At 37.6% G+C, this 26,653-nt stretch overlaps 1 protein-coding gene across 1 annotated transcript in view; it reads right to left on the bottom strand.

Moving 5' to 3' along the window:
- The window catches only part of elovl4a (ELOVL fatty acid elongase 4a), a 65,132-nt gene that overhangs the window by 15,460 nt on the left and 23,019 nt on the right, over nucleotides 1-26,653 (bottom strand). Inside the window, exons 4-5 of the mRNA XM_028797666.2 lie at nucleotides 18,699-18,779; nucleotides 3,445-3,616 (exon numbers count right to left, since the gene is read on the bottom strand). Of these exons, the coding sequence (XP_028653499.1) occupies nucleotides 3,445-3,616; nucleotides 18,699-18,779 (253 nt within the window). The remainder of the gene's footprint in view (nucleotides 1-3,444; nucleotides 3,617-18,698; nucleotides 18,780-26,653) is intronic.

Here is a 26,653-nt window from a genome sequence, read left to right as displayed (position 1 = left end):
GCTGCTGCCTCGCCGTTGGGAGACCCGAGTCCTCCCTGCGTGGAGTTTGCATGTTCTCCCCGTGTCTGCGTGGGTTTCCTCCGGGCGCTCCGGTTTCCTCCCACAGTCCAAAGACATGCAGGTTAGGTGGATTGGCGATTCTAAATTGGCCCTAGTGTGTGCTTGGTGTGTGGGTGTGTTTGTGTGTGTCCTGCGGTGGGTTGGCACACTGCCCAGGATTGGTTCCTGCCTTGTGCCCTGTGTTGGCTGGGATTGGCTCCAGCAGACCCCCCGTGACCCTGTGTTCGGATTCAGTGGGTTGGAAAATGGATGGATGGATGGATGGATGTTCCACTGCTGATGCAACAAGTAAGCGTTTATCTACACAAACAGAAAACTCACAAGAGCGAGCTGCTCGCCTCAGAGTGGATCAACAATGGCACACATCTCAGCGAGAGTGCGAGTCAACTGAAGAGCATGCATCGCGCCTCAGGGCTAATTGAGAGAGGAATGCTTATCACAGAGAACATGAGACGTCTGAAGAGCGTGCATCGTGATAGCAAAACCAAAAACATTGTACTGTATATCAAGAGGCCCTCGGATAGGAAAGTATCGATTTAAATTCTTCTCAATACAAATTACATTTTTTATTGATTTTTAAAGTTTTTCCTGTTTCACTACTATGTGGGCGGAGCCGCGAGGAACAGCTAGTTTTAAAATAAAATACTTATTCTTTAAAAATGCACTGAACAAAAAGTAACTTCTGTGGAGAGCAAAAGGCAAACAGGAGTTCCCTGAAAAGGCAAAAACTATCCAAGGCAAACAAGTTCACAAATCCAAATAAATAGTCAAAAAACAGGGCACAAGGGTCAAAAATCCAGTAAATCGCAATGAAACATTCACCTACTCCCAAGCGCATTTGAAAGAGCCAACAGAGACTGTGGGTTGCCCCCCACCTTTATAGGCTGTGGGCAGTCCCTTGCAGTGATGGGCAGGTGAACCCGCCTCTTGGGGAACCATCCACAAAACACATGGTACATAACACAAGATACATAAACACGTAGAAAGTAAACAGTCGACAATATTAACATAAACAAAAGACTCAAAAATGAACAAAAACAACATTAAACAGGAGTTTGAACCTCCACTGGCTGAAATACAACACTGTACTCTATTTGTTATTGCCTTTAGTTGTAACAAAACCTTTCACTGTGTCCTTGCCCGGCTGGGACGCCTCTTCACTGAGAGGACCAGGAGAGCAAGTGTGGGCAGCACAGTACCTCTCCCGGGACGCTAGGGGGTGCTGCAGCTGTTCCTGAGCCCATGTGGGCGGTTCTTCTGCCACACCCGGATGTGCAGCTGGAAGTGGGGCAACAAGCACCTGGAGCACTTCCGGGTGACTTATATAAGGAGCCAGCAGAGACTACTCGGTGAGCCAGAGTCAGATGGAAGGTGGACGAAGCTTGCCGAGGAGGAGTGGAGGAGAAAAGAGAGAAGTAGAGGAGTTATTTGTACTGTGTGCTATTGTGCTTGTGGGACTGTGTTGTGCCTGTGGGAAATGGGGAAGGCGTTGGCCACAGGCGAAGAAAAGAAATAAAAACATTTATTTGTTTTATCAGTGTGCTTCCTGCGTATGTCTGTGTCAGGTTGAGCGCTGGTATAGCAGCATTGTCACAAAATATATATATATATATATATGTACATAGTGAATACTGCATATATGCATTGATATATACTGAGATATATATATACATAATAATTCATTACATTTATATAGCGATTTTCTCAGTACTCAAAGCGCTATCCACACAGGGAGGAACCGGGAAGCGAACCCACAATCTTCCACAGTCTCCTTACTGCAAAGCAGCAGCACTACCACTGCGCCACCTGTGAGGACACTATATACAAACACAAAAATGATGCACACTATTTGTATAGTCTTCACACTGGAAACCAGCTCATGAAATGCCGATTTTGTTGACTACACATCTTTTTACATGCTAGATTTCCCTTGTTGGGAGTAACCTGCCATCAGTTACAAAAACCATATACATACGTACACATCTTTTATAATGTATACAGTATGTGTCAAAAACAGGTGTTGAACACCAAAGACAATATAACATATATTTTCTGAGCCTACCCATTGCTCATCAAACCCATCTAAAGCATTTCAAGCTCACTGAGGCTGCATCCTTTTCCAGCCGCAAAGGGCACCGATGATGAACAAAGCCTGAATGCGGTTCCAGGCACTTACAATTACAGTAATGTGGCATTTGAGGCCATGTTCTCTCCAGTGCTCAATTTTGGCTAGAAGACCTGCAAACAATGAATGAATGTTTCCCCAGATAAATTTGCTGACTAATCTGTTGCAGGAGCCATTCTTATATATATATATCTTTAATGTGCAATATTTTGTTTTACTGACGCATATTTGGATCCATTTTGATTTTGCTAAAATGTACAGCATTCTGCATATGAGCATGTAACCTTTTAAGCAAAAGCATAATAACATTTGCATAGATTTTCATTAGTCTTAATTAATTTACTTTTTTATTTTATTATGTTTTATTTATTGTCAAATGGTTAATAATTACAAAATTAAGATTCCATCATTCATTGACTTTACTACTGGGGCTGTATTTGGCTTACAGTATTTTATTACAATGAAGAACGTCTATTTTCCCACAATATGCTTAACCACACACTTTGTTTTGTGTATAACTGTCCAGCAATAAAAACAACACATCTTACAAACTTCTAAAACTTAAATGTCATTTCAACTGACTGTACTGCAGAACCTAAAAACAGAGAAAGTAGTTAAGGAAAGACAAGCCAAATTCGCTATGTATAAATGGATTATTTCTTGGGAATTAAACAGCCATATATCAGAAATGTTACAGAGCCGCTTCCTGTTACTTCTGCATCACACTTTCATGATACTGAAAATAGCTTTTCAGGGCAGAGGAACTTTTACTACTTAAGGTAAAAAAAAACAAAACCTGTTAGGATGTTTGTATCACAGTAAATAACAAAATACTTTCAACAGAAGATAATACTGCTGATAAGGTTAGATAATGAATGTTTGGGGAATTTTCAAATATCAGCAGAGGCCCAAAATGAACCACAGCTCTGCTTCAGTCTGTGATGACAGGACTCTCAAAGTCTTCCACACTATACCTAGAGTAGTTGAAAAACTGTGTTTAATAACAACAGCAGAGAAAACTTGATTTATCTACCGACAGAACATTTTACGTATTCTTTATTTACATGATATTGCAGCAGGGCAGGATTTAGCCTTTTGTTTTTCTATTTCAGTGTCTGCTGCCAAAAGCCTCTTGCCTGTTGAGTTTATCTGAAGTTTAAAAGCCCACTTGCACAGGATAACCCTATTAAGCCAGAAGAGCCCTTTATCCCTAATAGAATCCCTTGCCTACGCATGTCATCTGCATGCACTGTACTCACATTGTCCTCCGGCAACCCACTTGATTCCAATCCACCAGAGGGTGAACATCGTGCAGTGGTGATAGACGTGAAGGAAGCTGACCTGATTAAATTTCTTCCTCAGGATGAAAAACACTGTATCCAAATACTCCACACCTTTGGACACATAGTACCACCACAAGGCACCAGCAATCTGTGAGGCAAGAAGTGAGAAGAGTCAATCAAGATGGTACCCAGCAAAGCATCAAAACATGCAACTACAACTTTTCTAGTAAAGGAACATGGAAAACAAAGTAAGTTATCAGCCTTACGGCCAAGGCTGAATATTGAGAGCAACTTACAGACAGTGCTGGTGTGTAGACAGGGACTTTTGGAATAAAGAACATGAAAAGCAATTCAATACTATAAAATGCATTATTACAGAAAAGGGTGAAACCATACTTCATGACAACAGCAAAATGTAACAGTAAATAATTCTGTAGCACTTAGTGTAAGGCCATCTAAAATCTGCTTTATATTATTTGGAGTTATTTTAAATGTTTAATGTAGCTAATGAATTGCTACATGATTTTGCTTTCTTACTATAAAATGAATCCGAATAATTAAAGTTGGACATGTGGTAGCACAGTGATTCAAGCTTTTGCTTTACAGATTCAGCATCCTGGTCACTCTCTGTGTAGGGTCTGCACGCTCTCCCTGTGTGCCCATGCTGGTTTTTGTTCAGTTCTTCATCTGAGATCCCAAATATGTATGCATTAGTTGAACTGCTGATTCCAAATTGGCCAGAGTAGGTTTGGAATTGGAGGACCCCATCCAGGATTAGCTCCTGCCCTGCATCCAGTGCCACCAGGACCCGCTCTGGTCAGTTAAAATAAAAGCTCAAATGACATGTTAGGATGGACACATTTTTCCTTTGAATGAGCGATTGTTACACTTGTTTTATGTCATATTGTTAGGAAAATCGAAAACTAGCAAGAAAATATCAAAATATTTTAATATAGAAGATTTTTTTTTTACTAATGCTGGACATTCTGGCACTGCCTAAAGTCCCTGCTCTGCCCCAAAAGCCAACAATGTAGGAATTAAACATTGGGTCTAATTACTCTTTATTTATTTACTAGCCATGTGCGACCAACTACGTTGCGCGTGTTAAAGTTGTCGGCTGCCAGTCGTGAACTGGGCCCTTCGTCGCACAGCATTATGATTTTTTATAAGGGAAACAAAATTACAAAACAAATCCCTTGGACATTGATTTGATAGGAACGGCCTACTCGGGATCACTGTCCGAATAGTAATTATGTGGTGGTGGAGGAGCATTTCTGCTTCTCTCCGTTCACAGTCCGTCTCGTTTTCATGACACTGTCGTTTCCTCTCACGATCTCTTCTCAACCTTTCTCCAATCTCGCAGGTTGCTTTGTGGCAGTCCAAAGAGTAAGGAAGAACCAATGCTCATTTCTTGAACTCCAAACGCCGACTGATGGAAAATCACAGAAGTGTACCCGACTTATATACTCTGACTGCCAACTCCAAGAAGTGGGTGAACATTCGATTTGGACGAACGAAGTGCTGCCAACAACGGTCGATAGAAACACAAAAAAACACAGTCTCGACAACGAAGCAGGTGACGACGCCAGATCTAAACACAAAGAGTGCTATCGACAGTGTTTGTAAACAAAAGTAACAACCAAGGTGTTGTGTATTCAGCCAGTACAAACAGCACGTAGCCTCCTTTAGTTCAATCCTCTTTAATCACCACACTCCAACCTCATCCAACGATCCTCCCCCTCACTTCCTCTCCTCCTCCATCACTACTGCCCTCTACTGAACACAACAGGAACACCACACAAGGCAGTGAATTCGCGGACAAACAAAGATCAAGATCCAAATGAAGATTATATATAAAGATATTTGGTTAAGTTTAAGTGAAATGCCGTCATTTTTTAACTATGATGTCAATTTTGTATATTAAACAGTAAGGAGGGAGAGGCAGTACCCAAAAATAGAAAATTGATTCATTTTGAAATGTGTTTTATTTTTATTTTTTCTAATTTTATTTTTGCACCAGAATTGCCACTAGTGTCACTTTTTTCCAACAGAACCGTTGACACTGACAGGAGGCACACAAATAAATCAAAGAGACATGACTAAATTCAGCAAGACAGAGCACCAAGGTGAACAGTGCAAGTTTCCGTTTTAAAGACTGAATAAATATCTTCAAATTCCTGATGGGAAGGAAATACTTTAATTTAAAAGTTGATTTTTTTTCATGATTCAGGTATTAGGGAGTAAATAATGTGAATTCTAAGAGGGACAGAATGAAAGTATGAAGAAAGAAGGTTGTGAGATTGGAGTCTACCAGTAAAACCTTTGTAAATGAAAGGGTACAATGACCTAATGGAGGTTTTCATCCATTCATACATTCTAATTGAATCTCACGGCTGCAGGATAGGGAGCTAATCTCACTGGCATCAGGCTCAAGATGGGAGCAGGCCTTGGAAAGGTGCCAGCCTGCTGCACTGCTGGCTGCCTCCTGTTACAAAACAGGCAGCAGCAAATGTAATATTTACATGGCTGGTGCCTTCAGCCAAGGTGACTGATCATGTCAGATATTCATCTTAATATAAGGAGACATTCTAATATACAGATACACTATTATCAGCTGGAGAACCCTGGGATCTAGAGGTAGGGACCACATTTAGAAGCCATATGGCTTAAGAAAAGACCTGACGCTACAGTCACCAGACCACATTCTCCAGCACACCACGCCATGACATACAGCACTGTAGCATTTACCCTCAACCATGGGCAAAAAGGTGCTTAGAATTTATTGATTTCTTTGAGTTCATTGCAGCTACATTCCCACATACAGGAAACCACCAATCCTAGCACTGTTTTAAAGTCAAGGCTTTGGGATTTCACTGTGTTAGAGGAAGGAAATGCTTGCAGTTTTCATGTTCACTTTCAAAACAGGTCTGTCCTTGCTGTGCAAATATTTGTCTTATTGTTGAATATTTCAGGAAGTTTTTTTTTTCTATCATTTGAAATCACTTGTATCCTGATGGGCCAAAGCTTGTAAAGTAAATTTGATTGAATTTTAATGAACAAAAAGATAAAATGTTATGGTTCTTAAAAGAAAAGGAGGGGATGCACAGCATGACAGGAGGTCTTGTTCAAAACAGTCATTTGAGAACTACGCAACAGTCAACTTGTGTTTTTTTTCAAGCTTTGTAAATACAGACTGTTAATACTATAATAAAACTGACCACTTGTGGGAATGAGTTTGTGTAGCCCAAGGAACACTAAACACAAATTCATATATAGAACATTCAAATGATAACCAGTGCTAACATTAGATGATGTACCAAAAGATGTCCACTGTTTATTCTAATCAATTGAGACTGCATTCGTTAAATGTGAGCACTGACATCCTTCACATCTTCTATAACTCTGTGATGGTCAGCGTGATTTTCTATGCTGTGGTGCGCTGGGCTGGTAACATCAAGTTAAGAGAGATCCATCAAATCAACAAGCAAATTAAAAGGGCAGGCTCAGTTATGGGACATACTCTGGACCTGCTGGAGGTTGTAACAAAGGAGAGGATTAAAACAAAACTGAGTGCCATTATGAACAATGTTGTACATATTTTCTCTGACACAGTAACACTGAGAACTTTCAGCCAATGAATTATTGAGCAGAAGTGTGTCAAAAAACCCTACTGGGGCTCCTTTATGCCAACAGCAATATGTCTACATAATGTCTCACTGGGATTGTGACTTTTTAATTTTTTTTTTTATCTAAATTGTGCCACATGATTAATGTCTTTGTACATGTATTTTGTGCTGAGTCCCGTCTTTCATAGCCTTGTCCTGTTTACATGGTGTGTGTGTGTGTCTATGTAAACATGCTCCCCTGGAAACAATGGGAGGGAAGGATAACTCTGTGGAACCATGGCCCTGCACAATAATTGGTTCTGTCAATGCCATCATTTGCTATTTAAACAGAAGGACAGAAAAAAAAACCAAAAAAAATCATCTTGTTCTACTAGACTGCCATTCTGCTACAGAAACGGGAGAAAGCACCACTTCAGATCATTCACACCTTTGTCTACCTGCCACTTTCAACACCCGACAACAACAGCTTTGCACAGCAAAACTCCAGGCTTCTGGATCATGCCATGTTCTGAGGATAAACACAGTGAGACTGTTTCCTGTTGTTTGGGGAGAAGAGCAGGCCATCATTTACATCTGTATACTTTCCATAGGTTCACAAACATTATCCATTTTCTGTTAAATCTTCTGGACTTTTACGTGCGTTTCGTACTTTCTGTGTGTCTTATTGAGATTGTGTTCAGTGTAGGTTCAAGTGAGGGTTTATGTTATATATTAACTTTGTGCTGCACTTTTTCTTTTTGTTATTACTTTCTGTCGGACACTTTTGGGGTTATATGGTATGTCGGGATTGATTGGGGATATATACTGTATATATATAAATATATATATATATATATATATATATATATATATATATATATATATATATATATATAGTTTATTTGGAGTTTTTTCATTTTTTTTATCAATACATGCTCACTTTATTATTTTACATACTGTTTGTTTTCTGGCTTATTTTTGATTGTTGTTTATTTGGAAGAAGTACGGCTTGTCGGGTCTAACATCCTCATCTTGCCAGGCCATAGGTCTTGGTGGTGTAGCTGCCCATTTGGGAGAATGAGTCGCCATTACAATATATTTATGTATTTATTTATTTAAAGTTTCTATAAAAAGCCAATTTTACCTCTTGGATATCTATCTATCTATCTATCTATCTATTTATCTATCTATCTATCTATCTATCTATCTATCTATCTATCTATCTATCTATCTATCTATCTATCTATCTATCTATCTATCTAGAAAAGACAATCATAACTAAACAGTAATATGCTTATTGTGTTTCGATCAAATAAGAATTAGTAACACAATTTTCATTAATGCTGTTGTTATTCCCTCAGGCCACTAGAAGGCAATGTAGTGTATCCACTGCGAGTCAGGATCAAACTATGCATTGTTATGATTTAGTCTGTTTGTTACATTTTCTTCAACAACACATCGAAACTGAAGGAAGAAAGAAGGAGAATTATACCCTGGCTCTATGAGGAGAAGGATGCAACAGATCAGCTTACTCTTTGAAGTGCTCCAATTCTGTAAACTAACATTTTTTTTGAAATACACAACATTTCAGAAGGTTTAGAACAACCCCCATTTTTCCAGTTTGTATTAAAAATTAAACAGTTCAAAGCCAATAAATAACCTGAAATGGTACAAAGGTAAGAGGTTAAAAATTATTCTGCTTACCAAAATTTCAAACATAATGTAATTTTCAAGATTATACAAAAAGGCCTTTTTCAGGTCACAAGTAATGGGTTAACAATTTGCAGCATTTCTGAAACAATGGGAGTTAAATAAGACTTGAAAGTTGATGCAAACAATTCCTACAGGTGTCCCAACTTTTGTTGATTACTTATAAGCCCTCTGTTTGTATAAAAGCAGTGTTAGAGCAAACTGTGTTGCTACACCCTCTGTAATATTATTATTATTATTAATATTAATACTGCACTGTATATTGCTACAATAATGGTAATAAAAGGTGAATAATAAAAGAAAATAGACAGACTATTAAAATCATTAAAGTGTAGGTCTTTCCTTTAAAGAAATAGCAAAGGAAGCCAAGGTGTTACCTTTGTACCATGCAAAGTCATTCGCTGGACTTGAACTGCTTAAATTTCAATAAAAACTGGAAAAATAGGTGTGTTCTAAAACTCAGTGCAATGTAGATGTTTTTTGTTAGCGCAGCACTCTGCCAGTGGAATGTTGTTTCTTCACTCCCAACTCCAAGTTCCCATAATACTTGTTGAGGACACCCTTAAAGATTCCAGGAGTGAAAGTAAGGTCTAGTTTGAGGAAATCCTGATATAACCTATAGGCGAATAATTGTCTGAACTGTTACTAAAGTGACCTGATTCTTTTTATTGTTTTATAATTTCTTCCTGTGTAATGTTCATTCACAGTTAGTCGATTTTTGGCTTAGAGGTATCACTGAAGGGTACAGTATATAGTGGTTTTTGAGATAAAATGCAATTAGCAAATCAAGACACCCAAACTTGAAGAAGAAAGCCCTAAATTTGCAACACTGCATGCTGTTATACAATTCCCCAAACAAATAGGGTGAGACTTAATTTCCTCTGCCATCAGATCTAAGCATGACTGACATGCAAGCCACTTAGCCAAAGCTGGTAACATTTCAAATGATTACAATAGTCTGAAAACTGCAGCAATTTTCCTTGCCCTGGTATAAGAAGCATTGAAAGTTAAAATTTTCTGTATAATGTGTAGATGCTTTTCTGAGCTACACACTGGCAAGCCAACCACGTACGTGAAAGTGAACTTTGTGACTTGTTTAGCAAGTGTTATAGAGATGAACTTAGTCTTCAATAGCAAGTCCGGTAATTCCCCCACCAACTGGGTGAACTTTCAGGGTACATTAAACAATAAGTGCTAATATTTTCTTTTCTTGTAAATCGGTGCTGCCAAAGTGATACTGAACTCCTTTGAAGATTAATAGCGGGTCTTCTAAAGTAGACATGGTGCGTCACAGCGATGTTTAGTTGCACTGCGTGTTTTTTGCTATTAAATGACACTAGACTCTGTCAGCTAGTCTGAAATTACACCTTTGCCTTTCCCTTATTTCTTCACTTTTGGATTAATATTGGGACATATTCAATATTACTCTTCTTAAATGATTTACATTTTTCCCCACTCATCCAGCAACACAAAATACACAGTAACCCATGTTTAACAGTATGATCGATCAAATGTTACCAAAAACTGGGAAAACTGAAGTGCAGAGCAATTGCTAAAGCTTTATGTCCTGGTTACAGCCACCAGTTCAGTGTGAGGCAGCTAATCTCAGACTCTGAGCCCATGAGCTCAGAACTTGCAGTTGGCAAAGCTTGCCATTCCCCTGTCACTGGCACAAGCTCTTATTGCCCAGTGAGTTCACCAATCTCCTAGAATACCTCGCCGATTAATAGTGCAACTTCCTCCCCAGAATTCTGCTATAGAATCTTCTGTTAAAGACTCTGGCTACACTGTTGTTCTGGTGCGGATTGTCAGATTAACAGGTGCCAGAGACTAAGTTAAGAAAAGAAGATGTGAATGGATCATAACCAATTAAATAAAAATCAAACCAATTTCGCACTCGTAATATAAAAAGAAAACATTGCTACAGCCTGTGACACGTGTCCTTATCTACTGATTATTTCCCACATCTGTTGTGTTGGTCTTTTCATTATTGTTGTTTTTTGTTTTGTTACATTTTATTGTGGGTTGCTGGTGAATTTACTTACTTTATGTATAATATTACAAAAATTTTAGTCTCTGGTATGCATAATATTTAACTATCTATAATGAATTGCACAGTGGTATGCAACTGTGTTGAGTTTGTAGGCTCTTCTGCTTGCATCCCCCATCATGCTGACAGTTTCCATGACTGCTAGACTGTTTATGTGGTTTTAACCTGCTCTTTTTATATCTCTCTATTATAATGAAAAAATCCTGGGACAAGACAAGACTTTTTAGCCTGGGACGAAATGTGACTTTTTCACAGAGGTACTTTCACGCGACAAGACCTTGTGCCAAGAGATTTAACCACACCTGGGGCCAGAAATAAAAGACAGAGTAGATGACAATGTAGAACGTCGAAAATGTTGGCGCGATACACATGCAGAGCAGGTTAGAGATAAGGAAAGTACTAAAATTTGAAAGTCTCAAAAAAATGCTAGCAAAGATTGAATTAGCGCAAACAAACAGAAATTATTAATAAGTGAAATAACGGAACAGTGAAAAGAGATCGAATATATTGTTTGGATTTAAACTTTAAGTTGGAGACTTATAGATTGTCTAATTCGTGCTGCCATCAGGGAAAAGTGGTGTTTCTTCCCAATGAGGAGGCGTATCCGTGAGAATTAAAAGATCTGCTGTTTGGTGAAAGTGAAATCCACATACACGAGTGACAGAGATGCGAAGTGGCTGGCGAGTAGCGCAGGCCGGGGCGGTTGGTGAGCAAATTGAGCAGGGGGCAATTTATACATATTTATACATATGCATCTGTTGCTGCTCATTTTTTAGTAAAAGATTGTAGCTATAAAGTTAGTTAAAAGCTAACTATTTTGAACACAGATTCCCTGTTTTTTTAAGTTTTAAATGCCTTTTTAAGATGTTCAGTGTTTCCATGCATAACACTTTGTTGCACCATGTAGATGGTGTACTTTAGCGATCACTCTACAAAAGGTTTCCCCGGTTTCAGAATTATAGTTTGCAGAGCAGCTTGTTATCCATATCATTTCTGGTCATACAGTCTGAAGGCGCTATATCCCTTGGTGAACAGCGCATCCTTGTGGCTCTTTGCAAACTGTACCTCTGTTTTCTTGTACCATTTTAAAACTGAACATTTTCAGAGCTCTCTGTCCACTTCAAGCTGCACCGCCCCAAAAGATGTTCCATAATATTATTGTTCTATTACGATTGTCTCTTCAAAACTACTAATTGTTTATACTGTGAGACAGGGAAGAAATGCTAGTCAGACATCATTCTATAATTACATCACCCATATCTAGCTGAGGACTGTAAGGGTCACAGTCAATCCTGGCAACACTGATTGTGTGGCAGGAACCAAAATGGAAAGTCCACCATTTCAGCTCACCTGAAGGGCAATAATCTGTACTTGGGAGTCATGAAACCATGATTTTTTCCTTTAATAGGTACTTTGTTTCGGTACTTTATGGTTCGTTAAGGAGCAGGCAGTGTGGTCTGGTGGCTAAAGTACTGAACTTTAAATCCCAAGGATGTTGGTTCACGTCCTACCTCTATACATCTAATTCACTTAACAACTCTGAGGAGGCCACTTAATCTGCCTATACTCTAACTGTAAAAATACATTTAAGCCATCTTTAATTGTAAAATACTTTGGAATGACATTTCAAAATAGAAAGGACCTACAGAAAATAAAAATTATTTGCTTTTACTTACAGTTTGCCAGCAATTAATGATATTACAACCAAGCTACCTGCCTGAGTGCTCATATTTGTTGGTGACCCCAAAAAAGATTCAAATGAAATAAACATACAGGACAAAAAATAAAGCAAATCATGAAAATACTATATAAAATGTCAAAAAACTTCACACATCACCGCAGATCCAAAACAATCACAGCCCATTAATGTTTCAGCATGCCCGCCGCCTCCTCCTCCTAAGGGGCTTTCTCCTGCTTCTTACTCTAGCAGAACCTTTTACGGTTTTTGACTTTGTAGCAGGGAGCTTCATGACTGGGCACGTTATCATTTTGCCAATTTGAGAGACAAAATTAAATGTAACATGTTTGCATTTGGAGCACGTTGTGTGCAACATTCGAAACACTGAGTTGGACAGTCATGTTCTTTACCAGCATCTAAATACTGAAAGTTGTGATATAATGGCTCAAATGTGCCTCTTTCAGTTCAGCTGCAGGGTTCCATTTAAACTAATCTTTCAATCAAAAATAAATCTTAAAATAAGATGGCTAAGCTGGTGCACAACACAACATTCTTCACAGACAGGGCTACTGGATATTATAATTATTATTATTTTATTACCTGGTCGTATGGTCAAAAAACACTGTATTACCTGTGATCGTTCGCTGCTAAGAAACTTTAAGACTCCGATCGCCAGAGCTCCACTTTCCTTAATTTAGTTCACTTGGAGTTGACAATAGCTAGGCTAAATAAGAACCTCTTGGCATGGCAACTAAGGTGCTGGTTCACCTACTAATTTGATGAATTCTGAGCCTTCGTTAGTAAATGAAGTGAGTTGTTTCATTAAATCTAATCATATATATATAACCAGACAGACCAAATATTTTGCACCCTTAATTACTGTATTCTACACTGCTACTAGTACCCTATTCCTGATGAAATGAGAGAAATTATAAAGTCTATAATCTGGGTTCACTATTAAAATTGAATCCCCACATTTGTCCATATCCTTATTGTCATTGTTTCAATTAAAGGTCATGGGGACCCAAAGGCCATTTCAGTGCCAGGAACCCAAAAATGGTTGTAAAAATTGACAGTAACCTCATTATATTTTTCAGTTTATGGTTTCACTTGTACATATATGACCATCCTAAAATGTGTTCTTAGGTTTGTTTCTTAATAGTAAATACAAACACTTAATAGTGTTACTTTCTCTAAATTGCATCTCCCTGACCATTAAAAGCCTTACAGAAACAGGACAAGCTAACTAACTTTGTCCATGCCTTTCTGCTTTGCCATCAGCTCAGACTGCACAGCTTCCCCATCCGAAGAGAGCAATGTAATAAAAATCTGCTCACTGTCATGAGTGTCGCCATTCTGTTGCCCTTACAGAAGCCAAATTTAATGGGGCATAGAAGGATAAAGTGTATAAAACTTTAAAATGTAAGATATCTGTCTGCTTCCTCTCTACCCAGAATGTCACCAACATGTACTAATTCCCAAAAAGCACACCAACTTTAAGAGGACATTTGTCACAATGAATTTTTTAATGAACTAGGAGCAAGAAGTGACAGCTTCTTCTCAATAGAGCTAGAGAGATCTGAACATGCTGCAGTGGCACATGCTTTCATTTTCATTCACTTTCACCAATTAAGTGGGGTTTTCCCAGCTCTATCCAATCAGTAAAAGAAAATCTACATGGTAGCATTAAACAGTATGACATCGACTTCAAAAACTCAAATGGACAATTGGTTTAGACTTATACACACAAATGTCTCTACCTTCTTTTCAGATAATTTGCCTCATCTTCACAATCAAATCTATTATGTGCCTGTTTATCCTGTTTTTTTGTAGAAGAAAAACTATAACTAGACTGGGGAATTAATGGACACTTGCTACTATTAATGTACATGGCTATACAATAGAAACATTGGGGTTCTTGCCAATTTTTCATAGTGGAAAACAACCATCTCCTGTTTTTAGATGCATTTATATATAATGCACAAAGCACCTATTATGATAGCCATGTCTGTCTGTCCAACTCCCAAAATTATGTTGAAATGTGGCGCACTTAATTCTTTAAGGAAATTTGTCGAGACAGTTCAATTTTTTGCTGCGATATCTCAAACAGATCACCCTGTACAAAGTTTAGAAATTTCAAAATCTTCCATTGAAAAACACTGGAGAATCTGCAAATTCCTCTATCTTAATACAGACAAACATTCTGTTTAACTTAAACTACAAATTAGTTTACTTTTACTTTGACATCATTTACACCACTTGTATATTTTGCATATTCTCCTCTTTTTCAACTCCCACAGCCACTACTGATGGCGAACAGATCCACATGACAAGTCACTAAAGCACCAACAGACTGTGTGCGCTGGTGGAAAGTTACTTGCTATAGTAGCTGTTTACCCCGACGGTCAATCCACCATCTTCAAGTTTAGCTGGGCACGCATGGAAACCTTTCCACCAGCATGTTGCTTCTGCTTTATGAAGTCTTTCCAGTGGTTTGACCGAAAAGAGAAGAGAACCAGGCCAGCAGTAAATCACTCCTAATGCTTTAGGCCAATGTTTCCCATAGACCAGCGCCAGCCAGTAGAAAGTTTCTGCCGGTTCACAAAAAAGGCAGGCATAGCAAATATATTAACCTTATTATTGCCTACTGCTAGTCCACAAAAAGCTAACTATGAATTGTTGCTGCTGCCATTAGTAAACCCAGAAACAGCATGCTCTTCTATCTTTTATTAATAAATCAAGCCACTCAAAACTCCACAGAGAACTCCCCCCTACTAAAAACAGTCCACTTGTTGAAAGATTGAAACTGTATCTTCAAAGATCTTCCTAACTGTAACTGCACTAACGCTATAATTTACTAGGGTGACCACTCCTCCTAGTTATAGAAACAGTCCTGATTTCAGGCTAAGCATCCCAATAAATAACTGAAGAATATAAAAATGTTCTGGCTTTAACAAGCTACCCATCTATTAAAGTTTTTCAGTGCCGCAAACATTGCTTTGCAGAAACAACTTGATTAACAACTTGTATTATGTTTAAATAGCATTCCAACGATGAACAAGAAACAGACCAAATCAGAGTACTGCCCATGCCCTGATCTCACTCTGATGATGATGAGATAAAGCAGACTTTGTGAGGATGGGCTTTACGCTACACAAGTGTCCCCGTTTGGGACTTTAAAAATATGATCATCCTATAATTTAACATCAGAGTGTCACATGCACCTGATATCCATAATAGTCACTCGCTGTAATAAAGTTTGCCTTTCACTTCTGTTATTCCCTAACATTTGTTATAACGAAACATCAACAAAGTACCATTTCATGAAAATTACTGTGACCAGACATGTTCAAGCACAGAAGGAATTAATCACAAAAGTATTCTCTTTCTTTCTTTCTTTCTTTCTTTCTTTCTTTCTTTCCTTCCTTCCTTCCTTCCTTCCTTCCTTCCTTCCTTCCTTCCTTCCTTCCTTCTTTCTTTCTTTCTTTCTTTCTTTCTTTCTTTCTTTCTTTCTTTCTTTCATAATGTTATGTTAATTATCATTGTCAGATTGTCACTGTATATGAATATTGTGTGTGTATGTGTGGCTATTTTTATGTGCATGTATGAGTTAGAGTGGTTCCTATGATGGACTAGAGTTTTGCCCAGGCCAGTTTCCAGGCTTTTGCCCCGTGCTGGTGTGATAGCCTCTGGTGCCCACATCCCTGAAATGGATTAGAAAGGTTTTAGAACCTACCTACTAAACTGAGTCAGTTGAGGGCCACAGAACCCACACAGCCCTCAGATGTACAGTACCTAAATGTTATGTTGTGCATACTTTTTCTAGCTTGTTTTATTTGCACATACACACAATTTCATCTTATCCATGTTTAAAATAAGACGAATTCTCACCAGGCGGCAGAAATCCTAGCAATACCATTTTAAAGAAAAAACTTATAAAACTTATATCGCCCAGTAGTTTTGTTTAAATAATGCTTTTTTAAAATAATCACATACCTTAAAAAGTCGCGCAAGAAGAGAAAGCCTATCAGTAGGTGCATTTGTTAATGAGGTGACCCTTTCAGAAAAAGCACTAACGTTGTTAATGTGCCATATGGAATAAAGCTATAAGTCCAAACCTTAAGATAAAGAGGTCATGAATGATCCTGTAAGCCTGGTGGACATTAGGAGCTTTACTGTAAGCAGATTGCAAGGACTAACTATAAATCAAGTTCTACACCTCTCCATTTTGCTGTCCATCACTATCTAAATGTTTCGAAGCCTGATTGTTCTTGCTAAGGAAACTACTGTGTAAAATATGCTTTCTGTGATTCATTGCTCATTTGCCTGAAATTTTAGATCTAACATTTTTGTCAAGATGTTTTTTCTCTTTCTTTGCCACGTTTGGCTTTACTCTTGATTAAATCATTTGCACCAAGTTTCACTTTTCAGATTCTCTTTTACTTCTGTGCATTGCCTGAATTGTATAGTTTATAAAGGCAATAGGAAAACATTTATTTCATTTAACTGTGGCAATGATAATCTTGTCAGGTTCATCTCACCAAAGTCTGATTTTCTGGCTTATTCACCACAGATCAGATTCTTTTCTCTGTTGTGTTAACAAGCAAAAAGGACATGTGGCATCTGATCCATGAATAGTAGTGAAGATTCACATTTGCAAGAGAATTTCAATCTCAATGTTCCCTCGATTCTCAAAACGCAATACCAATATGAGCGCATTGCTTAGATTACTGAAGTCCAAATTAATTTTTTCCACATCTTTCACTGCACGACACAGCTTATTAGAATCAACAAGCTATGCCTATACAATACCACATGATAGGGTGCTGCTGCACATGGTTGGTTCAATGGATATTACTGAAATGCAACAATATCTGCAGATATTTCCAAAACAGAAAAAAACAGATAAAGGTTACTATCACACTGAAAATGTAGGGAGAGAACATTTTGGCTGTATATGATTCATCATATGTTATCTGATACCATATAACGTAACATTCTCAAACCCACTCAGTCCAGTTCAGGGGCAGGGTAGGGCCATGAGTCTATCCCAAGATGGGAAACAGTCCTGGACCAAGTATTAGTCCATCGCTGGTCACTCTCACCCACACAGGTTAATTTGGAAATGCTAGTTAAGCAAGCCTGCAAGTCTCTGGCCATGTGGGAGGAAAAAGAGATCAACCAGAGAAACACACACAAGCAAGAGAAGAACAAGGTGAGGGACTCTAACATATCAGCTTATACAGAATTTTATGTTTTCAGTATAAGCTTTTTATGTTGAAATTAGTATTATGTTATATATAAATATGATTATATTATTAATTATTCATTAATATTCAAAATATTAATTAACCTTAATTGTACAATGTAGCACAATAAAGTGTGGAGGAAGCCCAAGGTAAATAAATGAAAGACAAAGGAAGATACCAATTATACTCGTGCACATTCTAGAGACTACAGATATGCAGATATCATTTTTCAGTATTTGAATTCATTTTGAATAAATAACTCATTCTTCTTTAAATCAACTGCATTTTAAGCTAAGATGTAGGAAATTAGCTTCACGTAAGATATCATTTTATATTAATGTACCTAATGTTGTGTTAACTTAAAAGTGACAATGGACAGCAGTTTATGAACTGTTACTGATCTGTAATGAATATCAAGGAATACTGAATTGTTGCTTCCCATATTTCGAAGCTTACATCCAGCATCCAAAAGCATAGCAATGAAGCCGATTGCCTACTTCTAATTAATCTACCAATAGATTTTATTTATCATTACCCCTTGAAGGCACACACAGAAAGTGCTTTACAAAGCAATTTAGAATATTATTATATCAATATTGATGCTGTAGTGTAGCATTACAAGCAACCAAAAATATAAGCAGAGCTGAGGAAGGGAATGGATACCATTGTTTATGACAAGGAATGGCACTGGTGCTGCCAATAACATGGGTTTTGTGTTGATCTCCTCTTACATTTATTAATTATGAGAAAGATGGTTTATCTACGGAGTGTTGGCATTGCATTTAATATCTACTGAATCAGCCGGTGCTCTCTTTACACCAGTTGGGGCTTAGTGAAACCAGAAGCCCCTTCTCATTAAGGTATACCATCAGATAAAAGAAGTTTTAAATTTCATCACATTGCCTTCCAGAGCAGCTCATTTGCAACTTCTGACTTACCCTGACTTCATTGACATCTTCGGAGTAGTCTACCGGCTGGCAGATATAGCTGTACCCTGCAGCACTGGCAGCTAAGAAGAGCTAAACAAAAGAAAGAAAAATGTAAGTGGGTGGCATATTAAATGCTTGATGGCATTTGAAAAGTACAATATAACATATATATACTATAAAGACAGCTGGTTGTTTTGAGTTTTAAGTAGTGTATTTTTCCTTTGTACTGTACTTGTTTTCCCTTTATGAACATAATAAATACATGTTATATCAAAGCAATGCTAATAAACTAGACCTTTAAGCAAAACTAAACAAAAGTCTACTGAGTGAACACTAGATGAATAATGCTTAAGAATTGTTGCTTAATTATTTTAGCTACAGGAGACTGTTTTCTGCTTCTTTATTATGAGTCTTAGGACGGCTTTAACTTCAGGGAACATTAATATGTGAGTGCTTTGTATTAATAATTTACTTATGAACCAATGTTAATTGCTTTTACAACTTACTAAGTGTGTCACATCACCATTTTGTAGCCTCAATATTTTGTGACTGTGTTGCTAGGATGCCCTGCACTGTTGCTAGGAGCTGCCTACCAGAAGGCACTAGGCACCTCATCATGGATGCCTGGCTTTATAAACCCCCACAGCATTCAGTGGAGCATCTGAGATTACGGATCCAACAGTTAAGCAACTTTGGATTTTCAGCTTCGGTAACAGTCTTGTGTCTAGGTTTTGGGGACAGTTTGCCCACAGGTTGTTAGAGGTTTCGAGTCTATACTTTAGTGACACATCCCTTTCAGGTTTTACGATAGAATTTTTGTGATAGAATGTCTTTTGTAACTGACTTCTGGCTGTTCAAGTTTTAACAATGCCCACAGGTTTGCATTTTGTTTTTCACCGTTGTTTTCTGTCTTTCGATACCAATCCTTGCTATAGTTTCCTGATTAAATGCATATCTCTCCATCTGGCTATCCTACCGCAGCAAATAGCAACTTTTGACCTTGAAGAGTGCTATTTTAGAAGGTCAGCCAAAACTAAAAATGTGAAGTAGGTAGATTTTGCCTATACTGCAATCTAGCAGACTACGCTAGATAATGCAAGTGGTACAAAAACACTAACATAAAGACAAGAAAATAGTGTATACAGAAGGAGCAGACTGTATTGGCATTAATATACAGTAGAATGGTATTTATTCAAACTTTTATTTGATTGACTAGAACATACACAGGCATTAAAGAACACATAAACAGACATGCAAAACTTACTATAATTCCACTTGCACAGAAATTATTTGTATACAAGTGAGTGGGCATTCATCTGTTTTTAAATTGCTCCATAAATATTCCTATCATGACCTTTTCCCTTTGACACTTTCACAGAGTTTATCATGCCTTCCAGGTATTACCCAAACTCTTGGATTCTAAAACAGGGAGATCTTGCACTGCTTGTGCCCTAGTGGAGTTCTTACACCACAATTAAGGGAAAGTTCTCAAACCATAATTAAGATAAAATACAGCAGTAATGCACAGAGTTAGTTGCTACTGGAAACAACATACAATGTAGAGTCCCGAGGAACATCAGATAGCATCAGCTTCTGTCTCGGACTTTACAGAAATTAAAAGTTTTCCATCTGGAAAGTGTAGAACACCTATGGCTTGAAACAAGTGTAGAGGAAAGGACTTATTGATAGCTGGAGATAACAGGAGAGATGACATCCTTTGAAGTGCCATCTATGCAGTACTTTAGAATAAATAGGTAAGATTACAGTTGAGGGTGGCATGGTGGCACAGTGGGTAATGCCGCTGCCTCGCAGTTGGGAGACCTGGGTTCGCTTCCCGGGTCCTCCCTGCATGGAGTTTGCATGTTCTTCCCGTGTCTGCGTGGGTTTTCTCCGGGCGCTCCAGTTTCCTCCCACAGTCCAAAGACATGCAGGTTAGGTGGGTGTAATTGGTGTTGTAGGTGTAATTTTTTAACTAGAATAAGAGTAAGGGTGGCATGGTGGCGCAGTGGGTAGCGCTGCTGCCTTGCAGTTAGGAGACCCGAGTTCACTTCCCAGGTCCTCCCTGCGTAGAGTTTGCATGTTCTCCCCATGTCTGCGTGGGTTTCCTCCCACAGTCCAAAGACATGCAGGTTAGGTGCATGGCGATTCTAAATTGGCCCTGGTGTGTGGGTGTGTTTGTGTGTGTCCTATAGTGGGTTGGCACCCTGCCTGGGATTGGTTCCTGCCTTGTGCCCTGAGTTGGCTGGGATTGGCTCCAGCAGACCCCCTTGACCCTGTGTTCGGATTCAGCGGGTTGGAAAATGGATGGATGGATGGATTACAGTTGAGTGGACTTATTTCACTTGTGTGGCAAAAAATGCCAGCTTTTGTTTGAATTTAGCAGGAAGAGGCTATATAGATAAAGTCCTTTCCCAAGCTCATTTTTCATAATGACACAATTTTGTGCTGTGCAACTAAACCAAAAATAGTCATCTGATGCAAATGATGCTGCATTGCTGTTTCACTCTTTTACTGGGGTTACTGTTGTATCAGTGATGTGGTTTTAACAGAAGACATTTTAAAAATAAGATTTTATTATTATTTTTTTAATGCGTGCGTAAATAATCATACCATAGAGTACACTTACTGAAAAAGAGGTAAGAAAACTCTTTTTAAATATGGAACATGATTAACTGTCATATGTTTATTTTTTTGGTTATTTTGTTTAGCCCAAAGCAAAATTAGTGCACAAAACACAGGAGGTCTTTCAATTAATATTAAAACTCAATGCAGTATGTTACCGAAATTCAAATCTTCATTTCCCCAATCAATGTAAAAAATGAAACATGAAAGACTGCTGTGTTTCATTGTAGAACTATTGATTCCTGGGATTCAAGTTAATGAAGTTTTGCCTCTTTAGGATCCTGATATTTCATTACATCCAAAAAATTAAGATAGACAAACACAAGCACTAAATGATCTGAGGCATTAGTTTTAAGGAGGTGCAGTAAATGGCAAATAAAACTGTAACATTACAGTTACATTACGCCAAAGATCAGTGTTTGACTTTATAGCTGTGTCACCTGATCTGAGGTCAAATGTCCTGGACACTTGGGTAAACACAGGTACTGAGCTGTCAACTGATCAACACCTAGTGGTGAGCTGGCCAAGCAAGGTGTAACACCTATAGAACAGAAAATGCAAACAGGTAGCAAGGTTTTGCTAGGAATTATTAGTAGATGCCTCTGTTTAGGATGAACTCAACTATCACCTCTGGAAGAGCCACTCCTGCATGTCACAATCAGGAACATCAAGTCCAAATGGTTGATATTCAAGGCCTCAGCAGTGGAGGGAGCTTCAGGGAACTATGGCCAAAAGGTTATGGCTACCTGTTATGGAGGTAACCCTAAAGCACATTGGTGGACACCAGACATAAGGGAAACTGTCAAGTTCCTCTTCCTTATCCTGAAAAGGTTCAAAATTTTCAATCTCACTTTATAGTTCATACTTGGCAAACCTAGAATTAGCATATTGTCTCTATTCTGGACTTGGTGTAGTTATATTTTAATGATTCATTCTCTAAAACTACATAATTCAATCTTTAAATTGCAAGAGAAAAGAAAAAATCTGGCTAAAAATAAATGATAATAACAATAATCTATTATTGCACTGCGCCAAAATAAAAATGTAAGCAGTGCACTTAAGACATGATTGAAGGTTTTTAAAAGTATGACAGGATTCAGTACAGTGGATCCAGGCTGTTACTTTAAAATGAGTTTTCAAGAACATTGGGACACAGCTGGAAACTTTCTGGAGGCAAATTTCACATACACATTGAAGTTGTTTCTTCACTCTGAGAACGACTGAAAAAATTACTAAGTAATGTGGTACACACGAGGACTTTAGGTATCTATAAATCTCGACTTACTGTTATTTTGCAGAAATTAGATAGGTTTGGTGTGCTTTGTTGGGCTGATCCGTCTGTTCTCATCAAAATTTTTCTAATGTTCTAATGTTGCAAAAAAGTATTTACAGGTACATGGAAAGTTTGGAATTTTCACTCAAAAACAATATAAAGCCAAGCCACAAAAAAATGTAATTAGTTTTAGAATCAAAAACATTTGAGGAGACCCTAAAGTTCATTCTACATTGACCACTTTAAATGTGCACCGCCAACCTGGGGTGTAGCATCGTCCTATCGATAACGTTTGATTGTCAGCTAAAAGTATGAGCACAACCATGGATCTGCTGTGCTTAGCAGCAACAACAGGGCATTCTGTGATCTGGGAGCTCTTCAGTTTGCAGCAGATCTGCAGCAATTTTAAACTGGCACTCTTCCTGGGATGAGAAGATGACAAGACACTTGAAAGAATTAAGTCGTATCATAAATTATATTGCAGTATTATCTACTGACTGGCAGCAGAAATGCATCCTTGTTTCTAAGGAAAACTTAAAGATAGAGTAAAGAGTAAAAAGGCTCATCTAAATTTTATTTTTGCTTAGCCGCCTTTCAGCTGTTTCACCATCTCTGGTAACATCATAATTTAAAGAAAGCAGAAAAATAAAAGAAAACACAAAAGATAATATCGATATTGCGTTGTGAATACATTTTAAAAAATCTTTAAAGCTTTTTCCTTTTTACGGCACTGAAAAGAACTTCAGCGCACTCATTTCACGCATGGAACTCTGATATTCAATTCATGTCTGCTATCTCATGTCTACCAAGAGCTCTTAATTTATGGCTGTTTATGTTTCCTGTGTTCTGTTTAAAAATGCTGTGTTTTATTATCTTATCGGGTAAGAATTGATAAAATTGTATTTTTCATTTTTACTCATTTCTGAGTTATACTGTGCACTTAAAGCATAATGTAGATTTATGTTTTTTAAAATCAAGCCGACAGTTAAAATACCATTCTTTAAATTATGTTATTTTTCTAAAATTAATATTAATTCCTGTTTTGGCCACTCATTCATGAGCAAAGTATAGAAATGCCTCAGTACTGCATCTGAACATTATTTACTGTATTAAGCTACTATACTATTCAAACATTCAAGGTTCTAAGAAATAACCATTAATAAAAAACACCCTCTCTTCAAATAAGCATTTGTGTGCATTTTTTGAAAGAGTTACATGCCTCTAAAGAACCCTCTCCACTGACAACATGGCTTTAACATGAAATAAAGTGGCTGCACAAAACATGAGGCAAAAAAGGAACAACAAAGAAATTGTGCCAATGGTGTCCAAGGCAGAAAGCATAGTGATGGTCCCACTGTAGCCTCCTAACCACTGAGGAAGATAGTAAGACGAGAATATGCATCTTTGATATTTCTTAGATCAAACTTATTCTTTTCGTTAATGTATATGTTAAAGTGCTGAACACATATATAATGATACGGTTTGGTTTTTTTCAAAAAAATAACCAAGATGCTTCCAATTACCAAGCTGTTTACATTCATGAGTAAATCAATAGGATATTTCAAGACAATGCAAATATCAAAACAATGCATTTGTTTATTTTCTAAACCGTTCATTTTTATAAAGGATCATGGCAAGCAGACCCATATTCCTGCAGCATCAGGCACAAGGCAGAGTCGATTTCTGAAATGTAATGTCAGTCTGGACTTCAGCGGTAAGGTGAGTACAGGTGTTTAAAGATACACCAACCTAAGGATGAGTTCATGAAAGCTCAGAGCAAGAAGGCAACATTAACATTCAAAAATATCTAAAAACAGGTCAGCAAATGGAAAGACCTGTTAAAACATTTACATCAATCTGATTTCAAAACTGATTACACAATATTAACTACATAATAATTCCTTTTCCCTTTCTGTCAAAAAGTACATCCTTGGACCGTGCTGTGTGTGAATAAGGACAGAGTCATTGTCTGGACGAGCTTTCATATTCTCACTTTGCTCAGGTGGATTTGTCTATTGGTGGTTTATCAGCAGTCTGTTTTTACTCCAAAGTGTCAAAGACAGGCGTGTTAGTTTAACTGGTGACTCTAAACTGGCCCAGTGTGAGTGAAGGCACTATGTGGTAGACTAGCACCCCAAACAGGACTGATTCCTGCCTTGTACCCAATGCTGCCACCATACTTTCCTTCTCTCCATGGGTCTTTCTGTACATTAGGCCATTTCAAAATAGACAAATTGATGTATTCTTCAACAAATTACATACTGTTCAGTCTTGTTACTTACAGTACAATATAGAATTTTTTTTTAGTCTCCCTAGAACTTTAAGCAATTTAACTAAGCTCAGTATCAATATTAATTATGAGTATAACAAAAACAGCACATAAAAGACAAACTTTTGCCTGAATTTGAAAAGCAGTTCTGCAGACAATAGCACAACTCGTGTTCTAAAATGTTAATAAAATGTTTTACCTCTTTACTTGCTTTTGTCAAGATGAGAAGCTGTCTCTGATATGTTTCTGCTCTCCCTGTCTAACTCTACCAGCTGATGACTGTTAAGCCAATTGATATGAATAGGCAGTGTGGTGTCGTGTAATGGCTAAGGCACTGGACTCTAAACCACCAGACTGCTGGACCAATTTGCACCCCTTCCTCTAAGTATGATCTTGAGAAAGTAATTTGGCTTGTTTATTCTCCAACTGCAAAAAAAATATTTGTGACATATCCTGAGCATGCAAATCACTTGGAATGAAGGCATCTGTCAAATGCATAAGAATAATACAATATGAATCAAATGCCCACCTAAGAAAACTGTTTTCTAAAATAAATACCTGCTCTTAAGTATAAATAAAATTCAGTAATACATCTAAAAATTCTTTTCAAATATAATAAATGTTACAATGCCAAAATGTAATAGTAAACAGATAAATAGTCAACTCATATCCATTCTAATTTAGAGTACTTTTTGCTCAATTAACCATTTGAGCAGGATGAATGTGATCTCCTCAGGTTTCTGAGGCCAAGGAAATCAGATCAACCAGACAGTGAAGAACACTTTATACTTTGTCTTGAATGTATTCAGCTGCATTCTGCATTTTCTTGAGCTGTCTTGACAGGGAGAAGGCAAGGACTGCTAAGATCAATACCAGAGCAATTTGTGTCACTGTCTAAAATCCACGGATTACAGCTAATCAGTAGATGGTGTCAAGGATAAGCAAGCCAGGGAAAACTTCTAACCTTAGAAGCCCCAACTGCTTCATGGAGATTTTTACACATCACTTACAATAGTTTATTAGTAGGATGCAAATTACCCTGTGTCTTTTGTAATTGCCCTCTCCTGACCATTTTAGAAGTGGTGTGGAATGTTATATGCTTTTAGTAAATTTAATAAAAGGTCAAAAAAAAGAGGTTAAGCATAACTCATCATTTAAAAATAAAAGTAGACTACTGAAGTTGTGGGGCCAGTCATCAAATATTGAGCAACATTTAATTAGTAGTTTGTGTCATTTTTTTCATAAAAAGTAGCCTGTAATTTGAACAGCAGCTGACATTACTTTAATAATAATAATAATTTTTTTATATTAAATAAGTGAATGCATGTGTAGCAAGGCTCAAGTGAAGTTAGTCTTCCAGAAAACAAACACTGTCCATTAAAAAACCACTTAGTTAAATCTGCAGATAGAGTTCTTTGACTTTTTTTTGGGTAAGTCTGCCATGTTTTTGTGGTGGATGGTATCCAAATTCCCATTCCAGCTGTCCAGTGAGAGTGACCTACATCAGGATTCCTACTTGTGCGAATAGAAAGCCAGTTACACATGCATAGTGTGGCTGGAATGGAAATGAAAACTATTTGACAAAAACAGTTTTTTATTTTAAGATGTATTTTCTAGATAGATAGATAGATAGATAGATAGATAGATAGATAGATAGATAGATAGATAGATAGATAGATAGATAGATAGATAGATAGATAGATAGATAGATAGATAGATAGATAGATAGATAGATACTTTCTAAACTTTCTAATATAGTTAATTGATTTCAAATATTTTAGAGACCCTCCTAAAACTTTT

Source organism: Erpetoichthys calabaricus, chromosome 3 (assembly GCF_900747795.2).
Source record: "Erpetoichthys calabaricus chromosome 3, fErpCal1.3, whole genome shotgun sequence".
NCBI lineage: Eukaryota > Metazoa > Chordata > Cladistia > Polypteriformes > Polypteridae > Erpetoichthys > Erpetoichthys calabaricus.
This window is presented reverse-complemented; position numbering and strand designations above follow the sequence as displayed.